This window comes from Mustela nigripes, chromosome 14 (assembly GCF_022355385.1).
Source record: "Mustela nigripes isolate SB6536 chromosome 14, MUSNIG.SB6536, whole genome shotgun sequence".
Taxonomy (NCBI): domain Eukaryota; kingdom Metazoa; phylum Chordata; class Mammalia; order Carnivora; family Mustelidae; genus Mustela; species Mustela nigripes.
In genome coordinates this window covers 31,327,256-31,345,021 of record NC_081570.1, presented here as the reverse complement: position 1 = coordinate 31,345,021, position 17,766 = coordinate 31,327,256, and the positions used below count along the sequence as shown (strand labels likewise).

The following is a 17,766-nucleotide window of genomic DNA, read 5'->3' as shown; positions in this document are numbered from 1 at the left end:
ACTCACAACCCTGAGATCAAGACCTGAGCTGAGATCAAGAGTCAGGCACTCAACCGACTGAGCCACGGGGCTCCTAGGAAATGTAGTTTTTAAAATTTTCCCATTCATAGAGCTACAAAAATTACGGATACCTATAAATAAATCTAGAAAAAAAACTTTACAAATAAAGAAATCTTTAAAAAGCAACTTTATGAGAAAACACCATAGATTACTATTGAAGGATGGTCTTTCCAAGGCAAGAAGCTGGGACAACTGGCTACCCACAGGCAAAAAGACGAATTTAAATTTTACTAGAAAGTTGCTATCCATAAAAGGGAACTCACAATGGATCCCAGGCCTGAATATAAGACCTAGAATTATAAAACTTCTAGAAGAAAACATGACATCTTTTTGTTAAGTGGAGTTCTCAGGCAGAATACCTAAAAGCACAACCAATACAGAGAGAAATGGATACAGGGAAGTTTATCAGAATGTAAAAGCTTTGGTGCTCCAAAAGATACCACTAAAAAGGTAAGACAAGCCACAGATTTGGAGAAAAATGTGCCAATCACAGATCTGAAAGGACTATTCTTCAGAAAATACAGAGAATTCCTATAACTCAGTAAGAAAAGCAACTCAATTTAAAAATAGGCGAAATATTTGAAATGCGAATTTAAATCTAGAAACACTGGTCACATTTTTAATGGTAAGTATTTTTTAATAACCTATTCTTTTTGGTTTTTTATGATTATTTATTTATTTATTTGACAGAGAGAGAGAGAGGGACAGCGAAGAGAGGGAACATAAGCAGGGGGGAGTGGGAGAGGGAGAAGCAGGCTTCCTGCTGAGCAGAGAGCCCAATGTGGGCTTGATCCCAGGATCCTGGGATTATGACCTGAGCCGAAAGCAGATGCTTAACAACTGAGCCACCCAGATGCCCCTTAATAATATATTCTATCATGGAATTTAATTACCTTCACTTGCTGGGATAGAAATACCTCAAATAAATGAAATGCATAAATAAGAAGGCTGCTCATAACAACGTAGTTATTCTGACGCTCTATACAGACAGCTCCTGACTCTGAGTGGTTTGACTTGATACTCTGCTTTAGGGTGGTGTGAAAACAACACACATTCAGTAGAAAAGATACTCTGCATTTTGAACTGTGGTCCCCAGGCTAGCAACTGGCCGTATGTTCTCTCGTGTTGTGGGGCCACAGCAGCAAGCCACAGCCTCCAGTCAGCCCCACGGTCACGGGGTAACAACCGATATCTTACAATGGTTCTGTACCCACAACCACTGTTTCCCACTTTCAGTACAGTATTCGATGAATTACACGAGATAGTCAATACTTTACTGTATAACAGGCTTTGTGTTAGGTGATTCTGCTCACCTGTAGGCTATATTTAAAGTAGGCTAGGTGTGTTAACACATTTTCGACTCAGGGTATTTTCTTTTTTTTTCTTTTCAAGATTTTATTCATTTATTTATTTGACAGAGAGAGAGAGAGAGAGAGAGAGATCATAAGTAGGCAGAGAGGCAGGCAGAAGGAGAAGGAAGCAGACTCCCTGCTGAGCAGAGAGCCTGATGTGGGGCTCGATCCCAGAACCCCAAGATCATAACCCCAGCCTAAGGCAGAGGCTTAACCCACTGAGTCACCCAGGCACTCCGACTTAGGTATTTTCAACTTACAACAGGTTGCCTGGGATTAGCCCATCGTTAAGTCAAGGGAGATTTGTATTTAGTAGGAAGCAGAATTCCTGACACGGAGCTCCCAGCTTGGGAAGCTCTGGGAACACTGATCTCAGGCCCCAGGCCATGCTCACAGCCCGACTCCTGAGTGCCCGTGGAGATGGGGGGGGGTCAGAGGCTGCCCTGCTCTCTTCACTTCAACGCCAGTGACTTTGACTTTTTGACCCACATGGCCATACCCCCTGTAGTCCTGCAAACGAACTGCTCTTTTTCCAGCGCTGCAGCTTCCTTCTCTCCCCTCTAGGCCAGCCGGGCCCTCCTGCTTCACCTCTTGACCCTCAGTAACCCAGCAGCAAAGCAAACCACTCACAACCTCAACACAAATTCCTGGACCTCCACCTCCCTGCTCCTGCCCTTCAGCCGGTCTGACCGCAGCCACAGCCTCAACTTACCAGCACCAGGCCTTCCCTACTGTGCCCCACCCTGGACCTATGACAGGTCCCAAAAGTCTGAATTTCCTATTGAAGAGGTACCCTCCATAAGCACATGTAACGAAAAAGACTAAATCGGGTTTAAAGCCTCCGCCACGTTAGACACCAGGCGCCAGTAATTTCAAGCTGGTTGAAGTGGTCCCTGCCTTCCAGAAGCTGAGTCTATGAGTAGAGACAACCACGGACGGATGGATGGACGGACGGACACACACACATACACACACACACTCTCTCTCTCTCCCCGAGGGGCAGTAGAACATGTCTCACCATGTGAGACACACAGGTCGCCCAAGAAGGATCAACCTTGAGGCCTGAGGGGGAAGCAGCTTGACAGGGAGAGCTTCTCAGGCAATACTGGGTCCCAGGGGAGCCCTGGAGGGTGAAAATGAATAGGAGACAGCGGGGCCAGAGGGAAGGACGAGGCCATGCAGCCTGACTGGAGCCAAGGGTACAAGGAGTGAGAAGAGAAGAGGCCAGAGAGGTCAAGTATGTCCAGAAAACCAGAGCCAACAGCATCGGTTCCAGCCAACAGGCTCCTGTCTCGAACTGTGAAACAAGCAGCTGTGACCCCTTAGGGTAACTAGAACCAAAACCCGACTGATGCGGAGATGGAATTTCGACTCACTTGTTCAGGTTCAACATGGCAGAACATTGAGATTTTCTCTTTCACTGACGTGTCCAGAGGATTTGAGCACCTGCACACAACCTAGCAGGAAACAAAGGAAGGCGTTCAGACAGAAGAGGGATGACGGAGCTGGGGTACTTTCCTGACTGACAGGAGAACAGACCTCACCTCATGAAGCCAGATGAAAACGTGAACTCCAGCCCAGTGCAGGCCAACATGAAAATAGGACCTGTTTTCAAAACTGAATGCCTAAAGTCCCGCTCTGGAGAAACGGGAGAGGGGGGCAGTGCAGATGAACGTGCCGAAGATGAACTTCGGGGACCCAGTGGGTTTTCCTCAGGTGGAGTCTTGGGTAAGAGGGAGGGGACACTGAATGATGGGCGCAGAGGAGAGACAAGGCACAACCTCACACAGGCCCGTGAGGAAACCTTTGTAAAAGGCAACGCCTGCTCAAAGCACTCACCCTGTTTCCCCACCAGCATCGAAAAGCAAGCCAACAAAGCAAAGGTGTTATCTGCTGCGGAGCTGAGATTTTCTTTTTTTTTTTAGCTGAACTACAGCTGACAGACGATGTTACATGGGTTTCAGAAGCACAACGTAGCGACGGGACTCTATGCCCTACGCTGTGCTCACCACGAGGGCAGCCGTCTGCGCCTCTCAGCCCCTGGCCTTATTCTCTCCCTGACCCAAAGTCTGCGGCTCCCATTCTGCACCCCCCACCCCCTCCCCTTGGGCAACCACCAGTTTGTTCTCTCTCTTTGTGGATCTGTTTCTGCTTTTTGCCTTTCTGATTCCATATAAGTGGATTCACATGGAACATGGAGGAGAGATTTTAATTAGATATCCAAGATCGCACTGAAACCAGGGAAACATAAAACCTTACCAGATCTGGAGAAAGCCCGAGGCCTCTGAGCTCCCGAACGCTATTCTGGGTGGGCTTAGTCTTCTGTTCCCCTGTTGAACTTGGCTATTTTACAAAAGGGGAAAAAAAGTTCATTTCTCTAGGATAAAGAATTTTCAGGCATGACTTTTCTCTGAACCCCTTTTATGGATCGGTGTCTAATGTAGTTTTTATTTTTGTCAAAGGCCCATGTGTTTGGATTTTCCACAGGGTCTGTCCTAAAAGCGGTATCAGCACCCAGACTCCTCCCCTTCCCCAAACCCCAGGGGCATCCACTCTCCCATGATCCTTTTGGTATGATTCATGCTGCTTCTCGACATGTGGCCCGAAACATTTCCTACTGATTCCCCCGTTAGACAGCGGGAACTATAGTTAGAAAGCTACAACACATGCTCCCGTCCTGTGCCTACAGCACATCTCATGATACCTCTCGACAGTTGTGTGTGTTTGAGTACTTGAATCCTGCCATCATAAATCATGTACCACACTTTTCCTCTCTGTCCAAATTTGGTTTGTTTTCCTCGGTTGGTGTTTGTTTTGTTTTCTTGGCATGCTGAGTTTCCTAAGTACTAAATTAACCCGATTTCCCTCTCACACTTCACAGATTTGCTGGGTACAGTATTCTAGGCTGGAAAGCATTTTTCCCTGACCACTTGTAAAGAAACAGCTTCCCAGTCTTCTAGCTTCTAGTATTGCTACTAAGAAAGTGTAACACCTTACAAATTCTTCGTTTTTCTCTTTACAGTCTTTTAGAGTGTCTGCCCCATAATTAGGAAATTTCAGTGATGTGCCTTGTTGGGGGTCATGTCCCATTCAGTATGCTGGGCATTTGGTGGGTCCTTTCAATCTAGAAACTCATGTCCTGAAATCTCCTTGAATTATTTGGATCAAAGGATCAGAAAACTTTTCCTGTAAAAGGCCAGGTAATAAGTACTTTAGGTTTTATGGGCCATAGAGTCTGTCACAAGGACTCAAACTCTACTATTTCCCTACAAAAGCCTCCACAGACAACACATACAGAGGTGAGCACAGCTGTATTTCCAAAAGAGCTTTCCCAGCGAAAACGCTGATTTGGCCTGTGGGCGTAGTTTGCTGACCCCTGGTTCCGATGACACATCCCTCTCCATTTCTCTATTATTTTCTGGAAACCCTAACCCTGTCCTCTCCTTCTCTTAACCCTGCTCTCCTATTTCCTCTCTCTTGATCTTCTTATGTATTTCCTGCAATAGTTCCTCTACCTTCTTTCTCTCAAGTTTTTCATTCCTGCTATCCCATTATTAATGGAAATTAATATCCCATTTTTAAAATTTCTGTTCTCTGAATGCCCCTTCCTTAGGGTATCCAATTCTTGTTTCACGGATGCAGCTGATCTCCCCTTTGAGTCTCTGAGGACACAAGTGACAGGCTGTTCTAGTTCTGAAGTTTCCTGCTTCCTTCAGATCCCAAACTTCTAAGTTCCCCTATGTCCCGCTGTTTTGATTTCCTGCACATCTAGGTGCTTTCTCCACATGTCTGGTGATCACTGGCCATGGGCTGACATTTCAAAGCCAACTGGAAGTTCTGAGTAAATAGGGTGGGCCTCTTCCCCTGGGACCCTCACTGTTTCACTGGGGAGCTCCTGAGGGTAGTGTGTTTTCTCCTGGGCTGGTCATACACCCCATCGTAAACCTCACATGCACAGTTCAAGCCTGACTGTGATGATTCTGGGAACTGAGTGGCAGAAGAAGGTAGGGTGTTCCAACAGCATCCAAGTGCACTTACCCTCCTGGTTTTACTTCCGTATTACCGCTCTGAACTACTGCTACTAGAACTGAACTACTGCTCATCTAGAATCCCTCTCTGGAGAAAAAGCTTCAGCCTTCTGCCAAGGTGGGAAAGGGACTGGCACCCAAAAGTGCACACATTAGGGAAGGAGATGCTGAGTGCTAGCTGCTTCTCAAATGGCAGTTACCATGAGCTGCCCCCAGCTGCCAATGCACCTGGTGCGGCCCCTTCCTGAGCCTCTAAAGAGGGTTGTGCAGGGCAAACACCGCTGCTTCTCAGCCGGCCCTGCTGCAGGTTCACAAGTGTGCTCTCTCACTTCCTACACGGCACCTGCTTTCTGGCTTCCTATGTTTCGTTCCCATTGACCCTTTCACATTACCTATGTGACTGTTTCTCTTTAAAAAAAAAAAAAAAAAAAAAGCCCATTACTCTAATTGTAGAATGTACATGTACATGGTGAACATGTAGTAGAGACAAACGGACATTTTCAATCCATCGTCTTCAATGCACCTTCCCTGGCTAGCTTCTAAATGTTTTCCAACTGATCTTTTCAAATAGTATAATTATAATCATTTTAAATTCACAAAGATCTTTATTCCCTGCACCTCACATATCTAAAACACATAAGGGATGCAAACCATGCTCTTCTCTTTCTTCTCCATCCCCCACAAAGTAAAACTTGAGTGCCTTACCTGAGGAACAAGACTGACATGAATATTACAAAAGTTCTCTCTCTTGACCTTGAACTGGAACTGACGGAAGGCCTCAATAAAGGGCATGCTTTCTATATCTCCCACTGTTCCACCGAGCTACAAGAACAAAGTTATTATAGAAGTCAAGCACTAAATTCTCCTCTTGTGGTTTAATTTTCTAACATCCACACCTCATCCTCTCAGCCCGGTGACCAGAAACAGCATGATGTGGACTCTCTGAGCCCGGCTAATGTCCCTTAGCAGTAACCGACATTCCCTTATGCTGCAAAGTTACTTTTCTGGACAGGCTCTCCCTTCCCCCAAGGTTATAGATCTGGCCAAGAAAAAGATCAAGTGAAAGATACACTAGAAATTGTATTTGTACAACGTCAGGAAGCAAAGAAACCTAAATCTTATCTACTTAGTTAGCTGTAAATAACTTTTGTATGAAAAAGTATCAGTTATAAAGAAACTGCTAGAATTTCTGAGCCCCCTATATCTGCAGGAACACAGATCCAGCAGCTAGGACCAGCAGAACATGAACGTTCCTACCAGAGGAGAGCGGAAGGTCAGCGATGTTCTCAAGGGACAGAGGAGAACGTGTCCTGCCACCACTACTGGCACAGTCCACAGTGAGTGAACGTACACAGGCTGAAGAGGAGAATCGCTCACATGGAGGACTGCTTCAGATGGTGTGGGTGTTCCATGACCGGTACTGCGCCCAGACCCGCCCCACCATGGGGAGGAGGGTCATGGGCCTCACGGGGCATGGTCTTATCAGGTGCTGCTGACTAAGTAAGGAGGTAAGTGTGTACTCTTGGTTAGAAAAGACTCGTACGAACCTCAATAACACACACTTGAGGTTCCAGACCATCTTCATCCACAGGTATCAGCGCCTGTCTCATGACCCACTCCTGGATTGCGTCTGTGATATGAGGGACAACTGGAAAAGAGAAAAGAAATACATACCTTACCCTTTTCTGTCAGCCCTGCTCGGGGCAGACACGCTTACTATGACAATTAAGTGCTGTAGTCTTTGCCTGGAGTAGTGATGGGGTCTTAAATATATTGTTGAGATCACTCTTTTTAAAATTTATTTATTTGAGAGAGGCAGGGAGAAAGAGAGAGCAAGAGAGAGAGGGCACATGGGCACATGAGCAGGGGGGAGGAACAGAGGGAGAGGGAGAAACAGGCTCCCGGCTGAGCAGGGAGCCCGATGTGGGACTCGATCCCAGGACCCTGAGATCGTGACCTGAGCCGAAGGCAGACGTTTTAACTGACCGAGCCACCCAGGTGACCCCGTTGAGACCACTCTTAAGCGGCATTTAATAATCTCTGGGCTTACACTTCCTGTGGCCTCCCCTCCAGGTTTCCAGGTTGTGGCTGGACGCACACGAGGGTAAGGCCAAGAGTGTGTCCGGAACCCACATCAGAGCCCTTGCACCCCATGCAGAGAAGACCCCGGCTGCCCCCTACACATCAGATCCAGCAGCCACCTGCACCGCTAACTGCTGAAGGCAGCCACTTCACACTGGGTGCTTTCCAGGCCCCTGTTCCGGTATGTTCCAGTTCAAGAAAGGATGAACAATCCACGGGTAAGAGAAAATGGGAGGGCAGGATGGTGAGGGGGCAGCATCCGGGGCCAGAACGTCTGGATTCCAGCCTGAGTTCCACCACTCTCATCAGGTACGGATCCTTGAGTGAATTACTTAACTATTCTTAAGCTCAATTTCCCTATGCGCTCAGTGGAGACTACAGCTTCTACTGCCTGAAGCTGTGGGGATCTCCTGTGCCACCACTGGGAAAAATGCTAAGCAGCAAGCCGCACAGGCCAGTCCGGAAAGCCAGCCACTACACCGTGTTAAAATCCTAGTTGTAGGACTCAGGGGGGCGAGCTCCGGGGGGGGGGGGGGCAGGGATTACTGTTCAACTGGCTCCCAATTTAACCAGCAGTGCCTCAGGCACAAGGATATTCATTATTCCACACTGTGCAGCCAACAGGACCTTTTAAAAATGCAAAACAGAGCTCCCCCGCTCCCATGTTTTAAACTCTTCAATGGCTTCCCACGGCTCTGAGTAAAATCCAAACTCCAGGGCCACCGCCCAGAAGGCCCTGTGTCACCTGGCCGCAGGCTACCTCCCCCCAACTCCACATATTGTCCTGATCACTGCGCCCGACGCCCTCTGCTCCTTGAGGACCCAGACAGAGCACCCGCAGCGCAGGCCTCTGTGTGGCCTGTGTGGCCTTGCCCCCTCCTCCACAGGCCCCCCGCTGGCCTCCCAGCACAAACACCCCCTCCTGGAGACTCCCCCCAACCACCTGTCCAAACGGGCCGCCCCACGCTCTCTCCTATTTACTTCCTTCACAGCGCGCATCAGACGTCTTGCTTCAGCTGTTTGTTTGCGTGTCTCCCACACGGTAGCCTCTGTGGGGACAAAAGACTCGTTGGTCTTGCTCGTCACATAGCCCCAGCGCCAGGGAGGGCGTGACGGCCGCTGACTATTCTAGAAACACGGGACGGCTGAAGGCATACACAGATGACTGCACTGGAGGCCTAGACCAACAGACTGTGATCAAGTCTGATTCCTAACTGATCCCCTTCCTTTGTGTCAGGAACTCAGAGAGACTTGCTCGCCCTCCCGACAACCAGGAAAGACAGGAAGTTATCTCCATTTGACAGAAAAGGGAACTAGATCCCAAAGAGGTTCAGTAATCTGTGTTCACAAAGCTGTAAGTGGCAGGGCTACGCTTTAAATGACCCCGCGCACGGACAGCCCCAGACGACTGTCGGCATGACCCTCGGCTCTCAGTTCAGCAAAGTCTTAAGCCAAGAGTGGGAAGTTTCTCAAATGCATGTGGTGGGGAGCCCCCAGGGCAGCAGACAGACACAAGTGAAGCTGGCTGGGGAAGGCGCAGGAGGACGGGAGCCCCATGTCTCTGGCTCCCCCAGCCCATGGGTGCCCTTGACCCGCCAGCAGGCCGCACAGGGGACATTCTCTTCCTGCTCCCGTCGAAGTCAACCCCAGATGCACAATAGACACAAAACACAGGGCTCGCTGCCCTGACCTGGCTGCCTTCATCAATCCACATTCATCCCTGCAGAAGGACAAGAGCCCTCTGGACTCACACCCTGCGAGGGGTCCAGGGAGCTTCAGTCCCTTTCATGGGGTCACAGGTACTTTTTATACGAGTCTTTAAGCCAAGAGCTGTACAGCTCTGAACTTTCGACCAAGGGCGCATGTCAGTAACAATAACTTGACACTTTCAGGCTGAAATTGCATAGAAAGTAAATTTCTGTACTCCAAAGAAAGCAAGCTGGTTAAGATTCTTTAGGCCTTTGAAGGCAAATCCAGTTCTACCTTGGACGGTTTTCCCCAAGTAATCGCCTTTGCGTTCCTTGTTAATGACGTACTGGTAGATCTTTCCCGTGGTCAGATTATTATCCTTGGTGAGGCGGATGTCAAGGAAGCGCTCGTAGTTCCCCAGGTCAAGGTCGACTTCCCCACCGTCATCCAGCACAAAAACCTCACCTGTGACGAACAGCAGACATGGTCAGGGGAAGTGGAAAACCTAAGTGAGGGCAAACTTGAGTCTCAAAATGTAAACACTCGCATAGAATGAAGTCTGCGTTACCTTGATATGAAGCAGAGACATTTATTTCTAGAGAACTAAATATGACACAAAAGAAGGATAAATCACCAACCATTCTCTAAAAGGTAATAACACACTTCCAGCCTCTCCACAAGCTCGGTGTGGATCAGGAAGTAACGAGAGAGCATCAGTGGAAGGAAATCATGGCCTCAGGGCACAGGGAGCTTTATAGGTGTCCAGTCTGCTGCCCAAAAAGAATTTTCAACAAAGCCTCCTAACTTGAGCAGAAAAAGGTTTCAGACGGGATAAAAGCATGATTTCCTTCAGAATTCACACTGGGTATTAAGGGCCTGTTGGTTAGAAAAACCGAAGTCTGGGCTACCCTTTAGTCCCAAACAAAGTTGTGAGACTCAAAGTTTCCCCCATTCCTCTGTTTCGCATTCATTCCTTGAGACATTATTCTTAGAAGTCTTGCCCAGGGTGGTTCGTTCTTACCATCACAATAGGAGATGAGCTCAAAAATGGGAAAGGAGAAAAGGTCTTCTTCCCCCCTCAGAGAGAGGTTTCTATTACAGAAACCTCTGGACTCTCATCACCAAGATCACTGTCTGGATTTCTGCTCCCTCCCTGTCTAGGTGAGAAAAGTGAATTCTGCTACACAAAGGACTTTCTAGAAGGCAGGAAATACAAGTCATGTTATACAACACACACACAAGTTCCAAGGGCTGACCTGTTCTTTCACGTACTCCACAATTACTATTTTAGTAAAAGAAAGAAATACATTGTGCTTACCATGTTCATACGGAGAGAATGTTCCTGCATCAATGTTAATGTATGGGTCAATCTTAATTGAAGTTACGTGTAAACCACATGACTTCAATATTGTGCCCACGCTGCTAGCAATGATTCCTTTCCCGATTCCTGATATAACACCACCAGTAACTAGAATGTACTTCATTTTACTTTTTGACCTGGGAGGGGGAGAAGGAAAAATTACATGTAAGATAGATCTCCCCAAAGCACACATATCTGGGTTCAAAGGCTAGCTCTGCCCCTTACTACCTCTGTATCCCCCAGGAGCCTGTTACCCTATCTGCTACACGACTCTAGAAGGCTGTTATGTGGGACCCTAACAAATACTTCTTGCGATCACTGAATGGCTTTAGTCAAACAGGAGTTGAAAAACAACTCGCTAATCAAATAATGCAGCTTTTGTTTAAAGCTCTGACAACGAACAACCTTGAGAGACAACCTAGGAAAAAATAAAACGTAAAAATTTAAAAACAGCTCTGTTGACAGAACACTCTGCCCCAAATGTTGGCTGATAGAACCATGGGACCCTGGAATACAGAAGCAGGTGCCTCAGTATTTTTCCTGCACAGGGAAAAAAAAAAAAAAAAAAAAAGATTTCAATCTTGGGTGAGCACTCCGATTGCCCATGAAAGAGAGAACATCTCTGGTTAGCGTACAATGTATCACCAAGAACACACAGCTTCTCCGGGTTATGGAAGACAGAATAAAAGAGTTTCAACATTTAAAAGGAGTTGTAATGAAGCCGAGAAATCCTTTAATTACAGGTCATTGTCTCCTGTAATTAATAACAACTTACTCCTTGTCAGCAATCTCACCCAGGTATGCCCCGAAGAGAAACTGTGTATACTGGAGGAGAATATCAGATACCAAACCAGCCTGAAGCACAGAATGGGGGCAGAACACTCAAAGAGAGGACAGATTCGATTAAATCCAAAGAGCAGTGCAGCTGTGGCCGGGGAGGCAGGAAGCAGATGTGGTGAGAGATAAAGGAGTGGAAGGAGGCAGGACCAGTGGAGGGGACAGCCACAGGTTTGCCAGGGAGGACTGATCACTGGCCCCCAGCTTCAGAGGCCCAGACATATCAGCTGGTCAGTAAATCCAAAAGGGACCAAAATGAAAAACACAATCTCCTTTGGCATGGTCAGGACATGTTCCTCCTCCGGGAACACTTCATGTGAAGCCAAATTATAATACAAATAAGCTAAGAAAGGAACAAGGAAACTGGGGAGTTCTGCTTCAAGCATTCCCCTGCCCTACTCCTCCCCAAGGCAGGAATGAATACACTTGGCAAAGGAAGAATGCTCAAAAGGACGTCCCCCTTGGACAGCAAGGAAGACACCAGACCATGACTTGCTCTTTCCATCCTGTTACAGCATTTCCAAGAGTGCGCTCCCTGGTTTCTGCAAAACGTGTATGGGGTTCCCATAAAGCCTTTTTACAGACATATAAATCAGAGAAATGCTGTTAAACAATGAGTTGGTTTAATGCCAGACCTCCAATGGCCTTTAATAAGCTAATGCACACTGTGATCTCCCCAAATGGGAATACAGTATGCAGTTTTCCCAAACTCGTTGGACCCCAAGTCCCTAATATTGGGGGGAGGGACACTACTCTTGTCACCTCACAGTCAAATGGCTCCTTGGGGACACATGAATATAAGACACGGCTACATTTTAGATGGGTTCTAATCAGGTATATCCCGGACACTACACCCGGTCTCAGCCTCAATTTTAGATGATCCTAGAAAGTCCTCAGCCTCCCTGAGTGGGTTATGGAGCAGGTTACTTTTTCCAGAAGACTTATCTCATCCATTTGCATTTGATTTGCCCCAATTTTTACTTTAAGAGGGTAACAGCTCTCTTGAGGGAAGATTCCTGGAGTCTCCCACAGTGCCTGGCAGTAAAGATTCCATGGTGCGCAAAGACCAGGTAGGAGAGGCTAAAATGATTCACTCACTCACACGGATGGGCAATGACCTCCTATGAAGTTTCTACTGTGCTGCACACTTTGGGGACCAAACTTTTTTTTTTTTTAACCTGTATCTGCATTTATTTTATGCAGAATTTACTACCAGGCCATAAGTTTTTGTTTCTTCAGTTTCTTCTGGGATATCTTTTTCTTCCATGCAACCTCCTTTTCTGGTTCAGGGACAGTCTGCTCTTTCTCAGTAAGGACCATCTAAGTATGGCAGGGAGGGCTCGGGTGTGGGTTAATCCAACCATAAGCCCTGTGACACCACATCCTGGCGACTTTGTTCACCTGGATGTGCTCAATGACATTGAGGTGGGACACTACTCTGTCACTCTAAACCCTTACGTTCAGCATTACTCTCTGCATTTTTAAGCATGTGCAGTAAAAATTCAGCACTCTTCTTAGGACACTGACCCTGTGTGCAGCCCCACTGTTGGGCCTGGGCACACCTACCAACCCCACCATTGTAGTGACAGAATGGCTAATATGGCTTCTACAAAGTGACATCCTTCAGCTACCTGGTGGCTTTTTGCACAGGCATACCCTTGATGACCTGAGCAGTTTCACATGTGTTCTTACAGTAAACATGAAGATTTGAACCTCCTGATTTGCATGATTTTGTAGGGCTTTCTGGGTCAAGTGAATAGCAAACCATTATCAGAGATCACCTCAGGCTGCTTTACAGGAAGAGCAGGGACCACAAAACGTCATCAGATCTGGGCTCCTAACTCAAGCTGCTGGCAGTCCAGTTAGAGACAAAACATTTACAAATAAATGAGTAATCCAGTGATGGTGGGAAACAGTGACAACATATGAAAGGCGTACTTGAAGAAAAGAGAGCAGAAAGCTATCAATGACAAGACCAGGGTATATATAGATCATGGCCCAGCAAAAGTGTGAGGAATGAAGGCAGGGAGAGGACCCACACTGCTGCTGGTTTGCTGACCTGAGACTTGCAGTGGGTCTTCAAGAACTCACTGAAAGACCTAAAGCATGGGGAAGGGAACAAAAGGAACAGGAAGGTGAAGGCCAGCCACAGAAAACAGAGGTAAGTAAGGCCAAGAAAAGAGATAGGGAGAGGGGCACCTGGGTGGTTCAGTGGGTTAAGCCTCTGCCTTCAGGGTCCTGAGACTGAGGCCCACATTGGGGGTCTCTGCTCAGCAGGGAGCCTGCTTCCCCCTCTCTCTCTCTGCCTGCCTACTTGTGATCTCTCTCTCCCTGTCAAATAAATAAATCTTTATAAAAAGAAAAAGAGAGAGAGATGGTGAAGACAGTGGGAAATGAGTTGGTAATGTAAGCAAGGGACCACATTATGGGGAAACTTGAGTATCCTATTTGAACTTATTCTGAAGGCCACGGACACATCAGAAGGTTTTCAAGCACAGAAGTAACAAATTAAGACACATCAGAAGCCCCTGGATGGCTAAGTAGGTATAGCAAGCAGCTCTTGATGTCCCGGTTGTGAGTTCGAGCCCCAACTTGGGTGTAAAGACTACTTAAAAATAAAATCTTTGAAAAACAACAACAACAGAGAATTCTTAAAAAAACAAAAAAGAAGGTGCCCAGCTGGCTCAGTCGGTGTAGCCTGTGACTCTTGATCTGGGGGTTGTTGAGCTGAAGCCCCATGCTAGGTGTACAGATTACTTAAAAATAAAAAAAATTAAAAAAAAATGCATTAGAGGAATTCAACAAAGATGGAAAGGGAAAAAAAAAAAAAAAAGCTTTTTTTGTTGTTAAAAATGTTTTCAGATCCACCTCCAGCCCTACAACTTGAGTAGTGAGACCTGTCAGGTCACTCAAGCTGCCCAAAGCCTGGGTCCCGGCATCTGTAAAATGGGATGAGAATCTCCCGCATCGCCTGTCACCAGGACTGCTGAGGATCGGACATTATAATGAGTGTGGACCTAAGTGTGCCACGCAAACGTAGTGAACTTCTTTAAAACGCAGCATGCTCACTGAGGGCGGTCGGAGGAGAGCCGGCCGGCTGTGGGGCCGCAGGGGCTGCACCCGGGGCCGGCGGGCGGGCGAGCGAGCTGCAAGGCCCCTTCCGCCCACGGGAGTCGGGGCTAGCCGGAGGGGCCGTGGCCAGGCCGCCGCATCCATCCCCCACGCGGCGCCGCGTCTCGGACCTTGAGCCGCCTCCCAGCCAGGCCGAGGCCGTGCGCGGAGCCCAGAGGGGTGACGGCCGGAGCAGTCCCCACGGAGCGGCGGTAGCCGGGGCTGCTCCGGGAGGGCTAAGCAGAGGGGCTCCCGCGCCTCTACGGCCCTCCTGGTCCCACGCGTCATCCCGGGCCCCCCGGGCAGCCGATCCAGGCCGCGCTGAAATGGGCACTGCCGGCCCCGGCCCGGCGGCCTTTCCCGCCACCCCACGCCCCTTGAGGCCCGGCTTCCCAGCGGCGCCCGGCCACGCGGCCCCGCGCGCGGGAGCCGGCTCCTCGCCGGCCTGGCCGCCCGCCCGCCCCACTCCCGTTAGGCACTCGGCCCATTGGTCAGGCCTGCGAGCCACCTCACCCTGATTGGTGGGAATGCTGTCTGTCAGCCGGCGGTGTGGCTGTCCCGCGCCGGGCTCAGCTGGCGCTGCCGATTCCTGCACGGGAGAACAGCTCCCCCGGGATCCCTGGAGTCAGCCTACCTGAGGCCGGCTTCCAGGCCTGCCGTCCGCCAAGGATCTAGGGGAGCGAGGCGCGCGCTGAGCCCGGGGCCGCCAGTGAACAAGCCCGGCCGCATGCGCCCGGCAGTCTTTCACGGAGGCGGGCTCCAGGCGGTGCGCACGCAGAGGCGGGGGGCGGGGCGGGCGCGCGGGCCCTCCCAGGGGCGGGGTCTGAGTGCGCGGGGCACAGGGCCCCGAGTGCGCAGGCGTGGGACGGACGAGTTTTCTCGTCCGGGTGGGCGGGTGTGGGGCCAAGTCCCCGTGCCGCTGACGTGTTGGAGATGGGGCAGTTCGAGACCAGGCTGGTTGCGGCCTTTCTGCCTCGCAGCCTTTGTCCGCAGTCGGTGGTCGGGCAAATCTGTCGTCTGACTCCAGCCCCCTTCTACAGGAGGCAAGAGACCTCACACCCTGTCTCTGAACCGTCCGACCTTGTGGGCACCGCGTTTGCAGCTGCCGGTGGTGCGGTCCCAGCCAATCTCTCCTGCCATGCCCTCGGGACCGAGGGACCGCGGCAGTGTCACCCCTGGCCTCTAAATGGGAAAGCCTAGGATGGCTGGGCGCCGACTCCTTCCTCCTCTGGCTTCCTTGCCCCCGCATCTCCATCCAGAGGGGCTGCTTTGGATGGAGAAGACTCCAGGGACAGAGTTTCGTCCAGCTGACACTCACTGAGCACCCCCCGCCCGTGTGTCACACGCTGTGTTGGGCTCCAGGGGACCCTATCCTGGGTGTAACGACGTCATGGGGCAAAGTGATCAGCTAATTGCCCTTCATCGTGATTCTCTTCAGTTTTGGGGGGCTGGAGTGCCCAGTGTGGGTACTGACCAAGTCTGGTGTAGATCGGGGATGCAGGCAAGAAAGTCTCCCCTGGAACACTAGTTTAAAACTGACAACTGAAATTTACTGGCAAAGAAAGGGAAGGGAGAGATTGGAAGTAAGAATGAGTGAGGCAGAAAGAAAAGTCTGTGAAAGGGCTCTGAGGTCCAGAAGAGTCTAGCACAGATGAATGGGAAGGCCAGCATAGAAGAAATCATGAGATCAGGGTGGAGTGGTGGGCGCCGCCATACCATGAAGAGCATTATAGACAAAATGAAGGAATTTCTTTCTCCTACTTACAGTGGAAAGCCATAGAAATTTTTTTGAGGAGGGGATTTTGTTTTTCTTTTGAATAGTGAATACGTGCACATAGTTAATTTTTTTCCCTTCAGACACTACACAGGATACATTGAAAAATATCTCACCTCTCTACCCCAGTGTTCCTGTTTTCTTCCATAGAAGCAATTTGTCACAAGCTTTTTTTGCAGTCTTCATTGAAAGATTTAAAGGGAAGATGTGACATGATCAGGTTTATTTTTCAGGAAAACGACTCAAACACATGGTTTCCAAGAAACCAGTTAGGAGGCTTCTGCTGTGGCCCAATGAGAGCTTCTGGCTTCTTCAAAATCTGGATCACCACTGCTCCTACCCTGCCAAGTTACCCAAGCGGCACTCAGCTCCAAATCTAAAACATGCTTGGGATGTGTTTGAAGATGTGCTATGGCCACACATTCTTTCGAGAAGCATTTGGTGTTTATCTTAGCACTGGGACATGGTAGACACTGAGAACATACTTGCTGAAGGAGTAGAGATGCTGTAGGAGACACAAGCATGAGCTAGTCAGTATTCCGATGATCATTTCACCCTTTCCTCTCTTTCTCTGAACCTCTGCCTTCTCCTCCCCCACAAGCTTTCTCAGCAGTGGTCTTGCTTGCTCTTTAGCTGAGAAAATAGAAGCCATCAGGAGAACTTCCTTGAGCTCCCCATGTCATATCCATTGGCCTGCTTCTATCTCTGCTCACAGGCTCTGCCTTCTCCCCTGGGCTGTGGACAAAGGACCCTCATTGTTTCAAGCACCGTATCTTCTCATCAACTCTGGCAATTCTCCCCTCGCGCTTCAGTTCTCCCTTTTCTACCAGATCATTTCCACGAGCATGAGGCAGTTTGTCCCACCTTAAAAGCCCTCTCTTGACGGCACGTGATTCTCTGGCTACTCCTCATGTCTCTGTGTCCTTTTCAATACAGCTCTTAGAAGGTGCTGTTTGTACTAGTCTCCAATTCCCTCCCTCTCTCTGGAGCTCATTCTGATCAGACTGTTGCTCACACAATTCCACTGAAGCTGTGCTTATCGAAAATTAAGGCTCTGTGTTCCTAGACCTCTGTGTCCCAGCCTGGTCTCACAAGTCCCAGATAAAGATGCCAGTGTGGCTATACGTGCAACATGAGTGAGTGAGAGAGAGAGAGAAAGAGAGAGAGAGTGTGTGTGTGTGTGTGTGTGCGCGCGCTCATGCGCGCATGCTTGGACCGCTCCTCTCTCCAACCCTGAGCTCACATGCTCCCAGGCACACTGTCCCCAGGTCCTGCTCCTCAACTGACTACTTTCTATCAGCATTTGTCACAGTTAGTCGCTCCCTCCTTAAAGCGTGTTCTTTCCCAGGCTTCTAGAAAACCATTTTCTCTGTTTTTCTCCTCTTTCAGGGCTCTCCTTCTAGGTGCCCTTTCCTGGAGCCGCTCCTGCTTCTGACCTGTAAACATTGCTATGCCCCAGGGCTCAAAAGATCC

The 17,766-nt window shown here is 49.1% G+C and overlaps 1 protein-coding gene across 2 annotated transcripts in view; it reads right to left on the bottom strand.

The window, feature by feature from the left end:
* The window catches only part of CTPS1 (CTP synthase 1), a 29,854-nt gene extending 14,554 nt beyond the window's left edge, over positions 1-15,300 (bottom strand). Inside the window, exons 1-7 of one of the 2 annotated variants that reach the window (XM_059374319.1) lie at positions 15,154-15,300; positions 10,530-10,708; positions 9,506-9,676; positions 6,988-7,088; positions 6,146-6,262; positions 3,672-3,755; positions 2,789-2,869 (exon numbers count right to left, since the gene is read on the bottom strand). In XM_059374319.1, the coding sequence (XP_059230302.1) occupies positions 2,789-2,869; positions 3,672-3,755; positions 6,146-6,262; positions 6,988-7,088; positions 9,506-9,676; positions 10,530-10,708; positions 15,154-15,248 (828 nt within the window). In that variant the 5' untranslated portion in view covers positions 15,249-15,300. Of the gene's footprint in view, positions 1-2,788; positions 2,870-3,671; positions 3,756-6,145; positions 6,263-6,987; positions 7,089-9,505; positions 9,677-10,529; positions 10,709-15,032 lie in introns of both variants that reach the window. The other variant, XM_059374321.1, reaches the window with a different exon arrangement.
* Between the last annotated feature and the right edge of the window lie 2,466 nt (positions 15,301-17,766).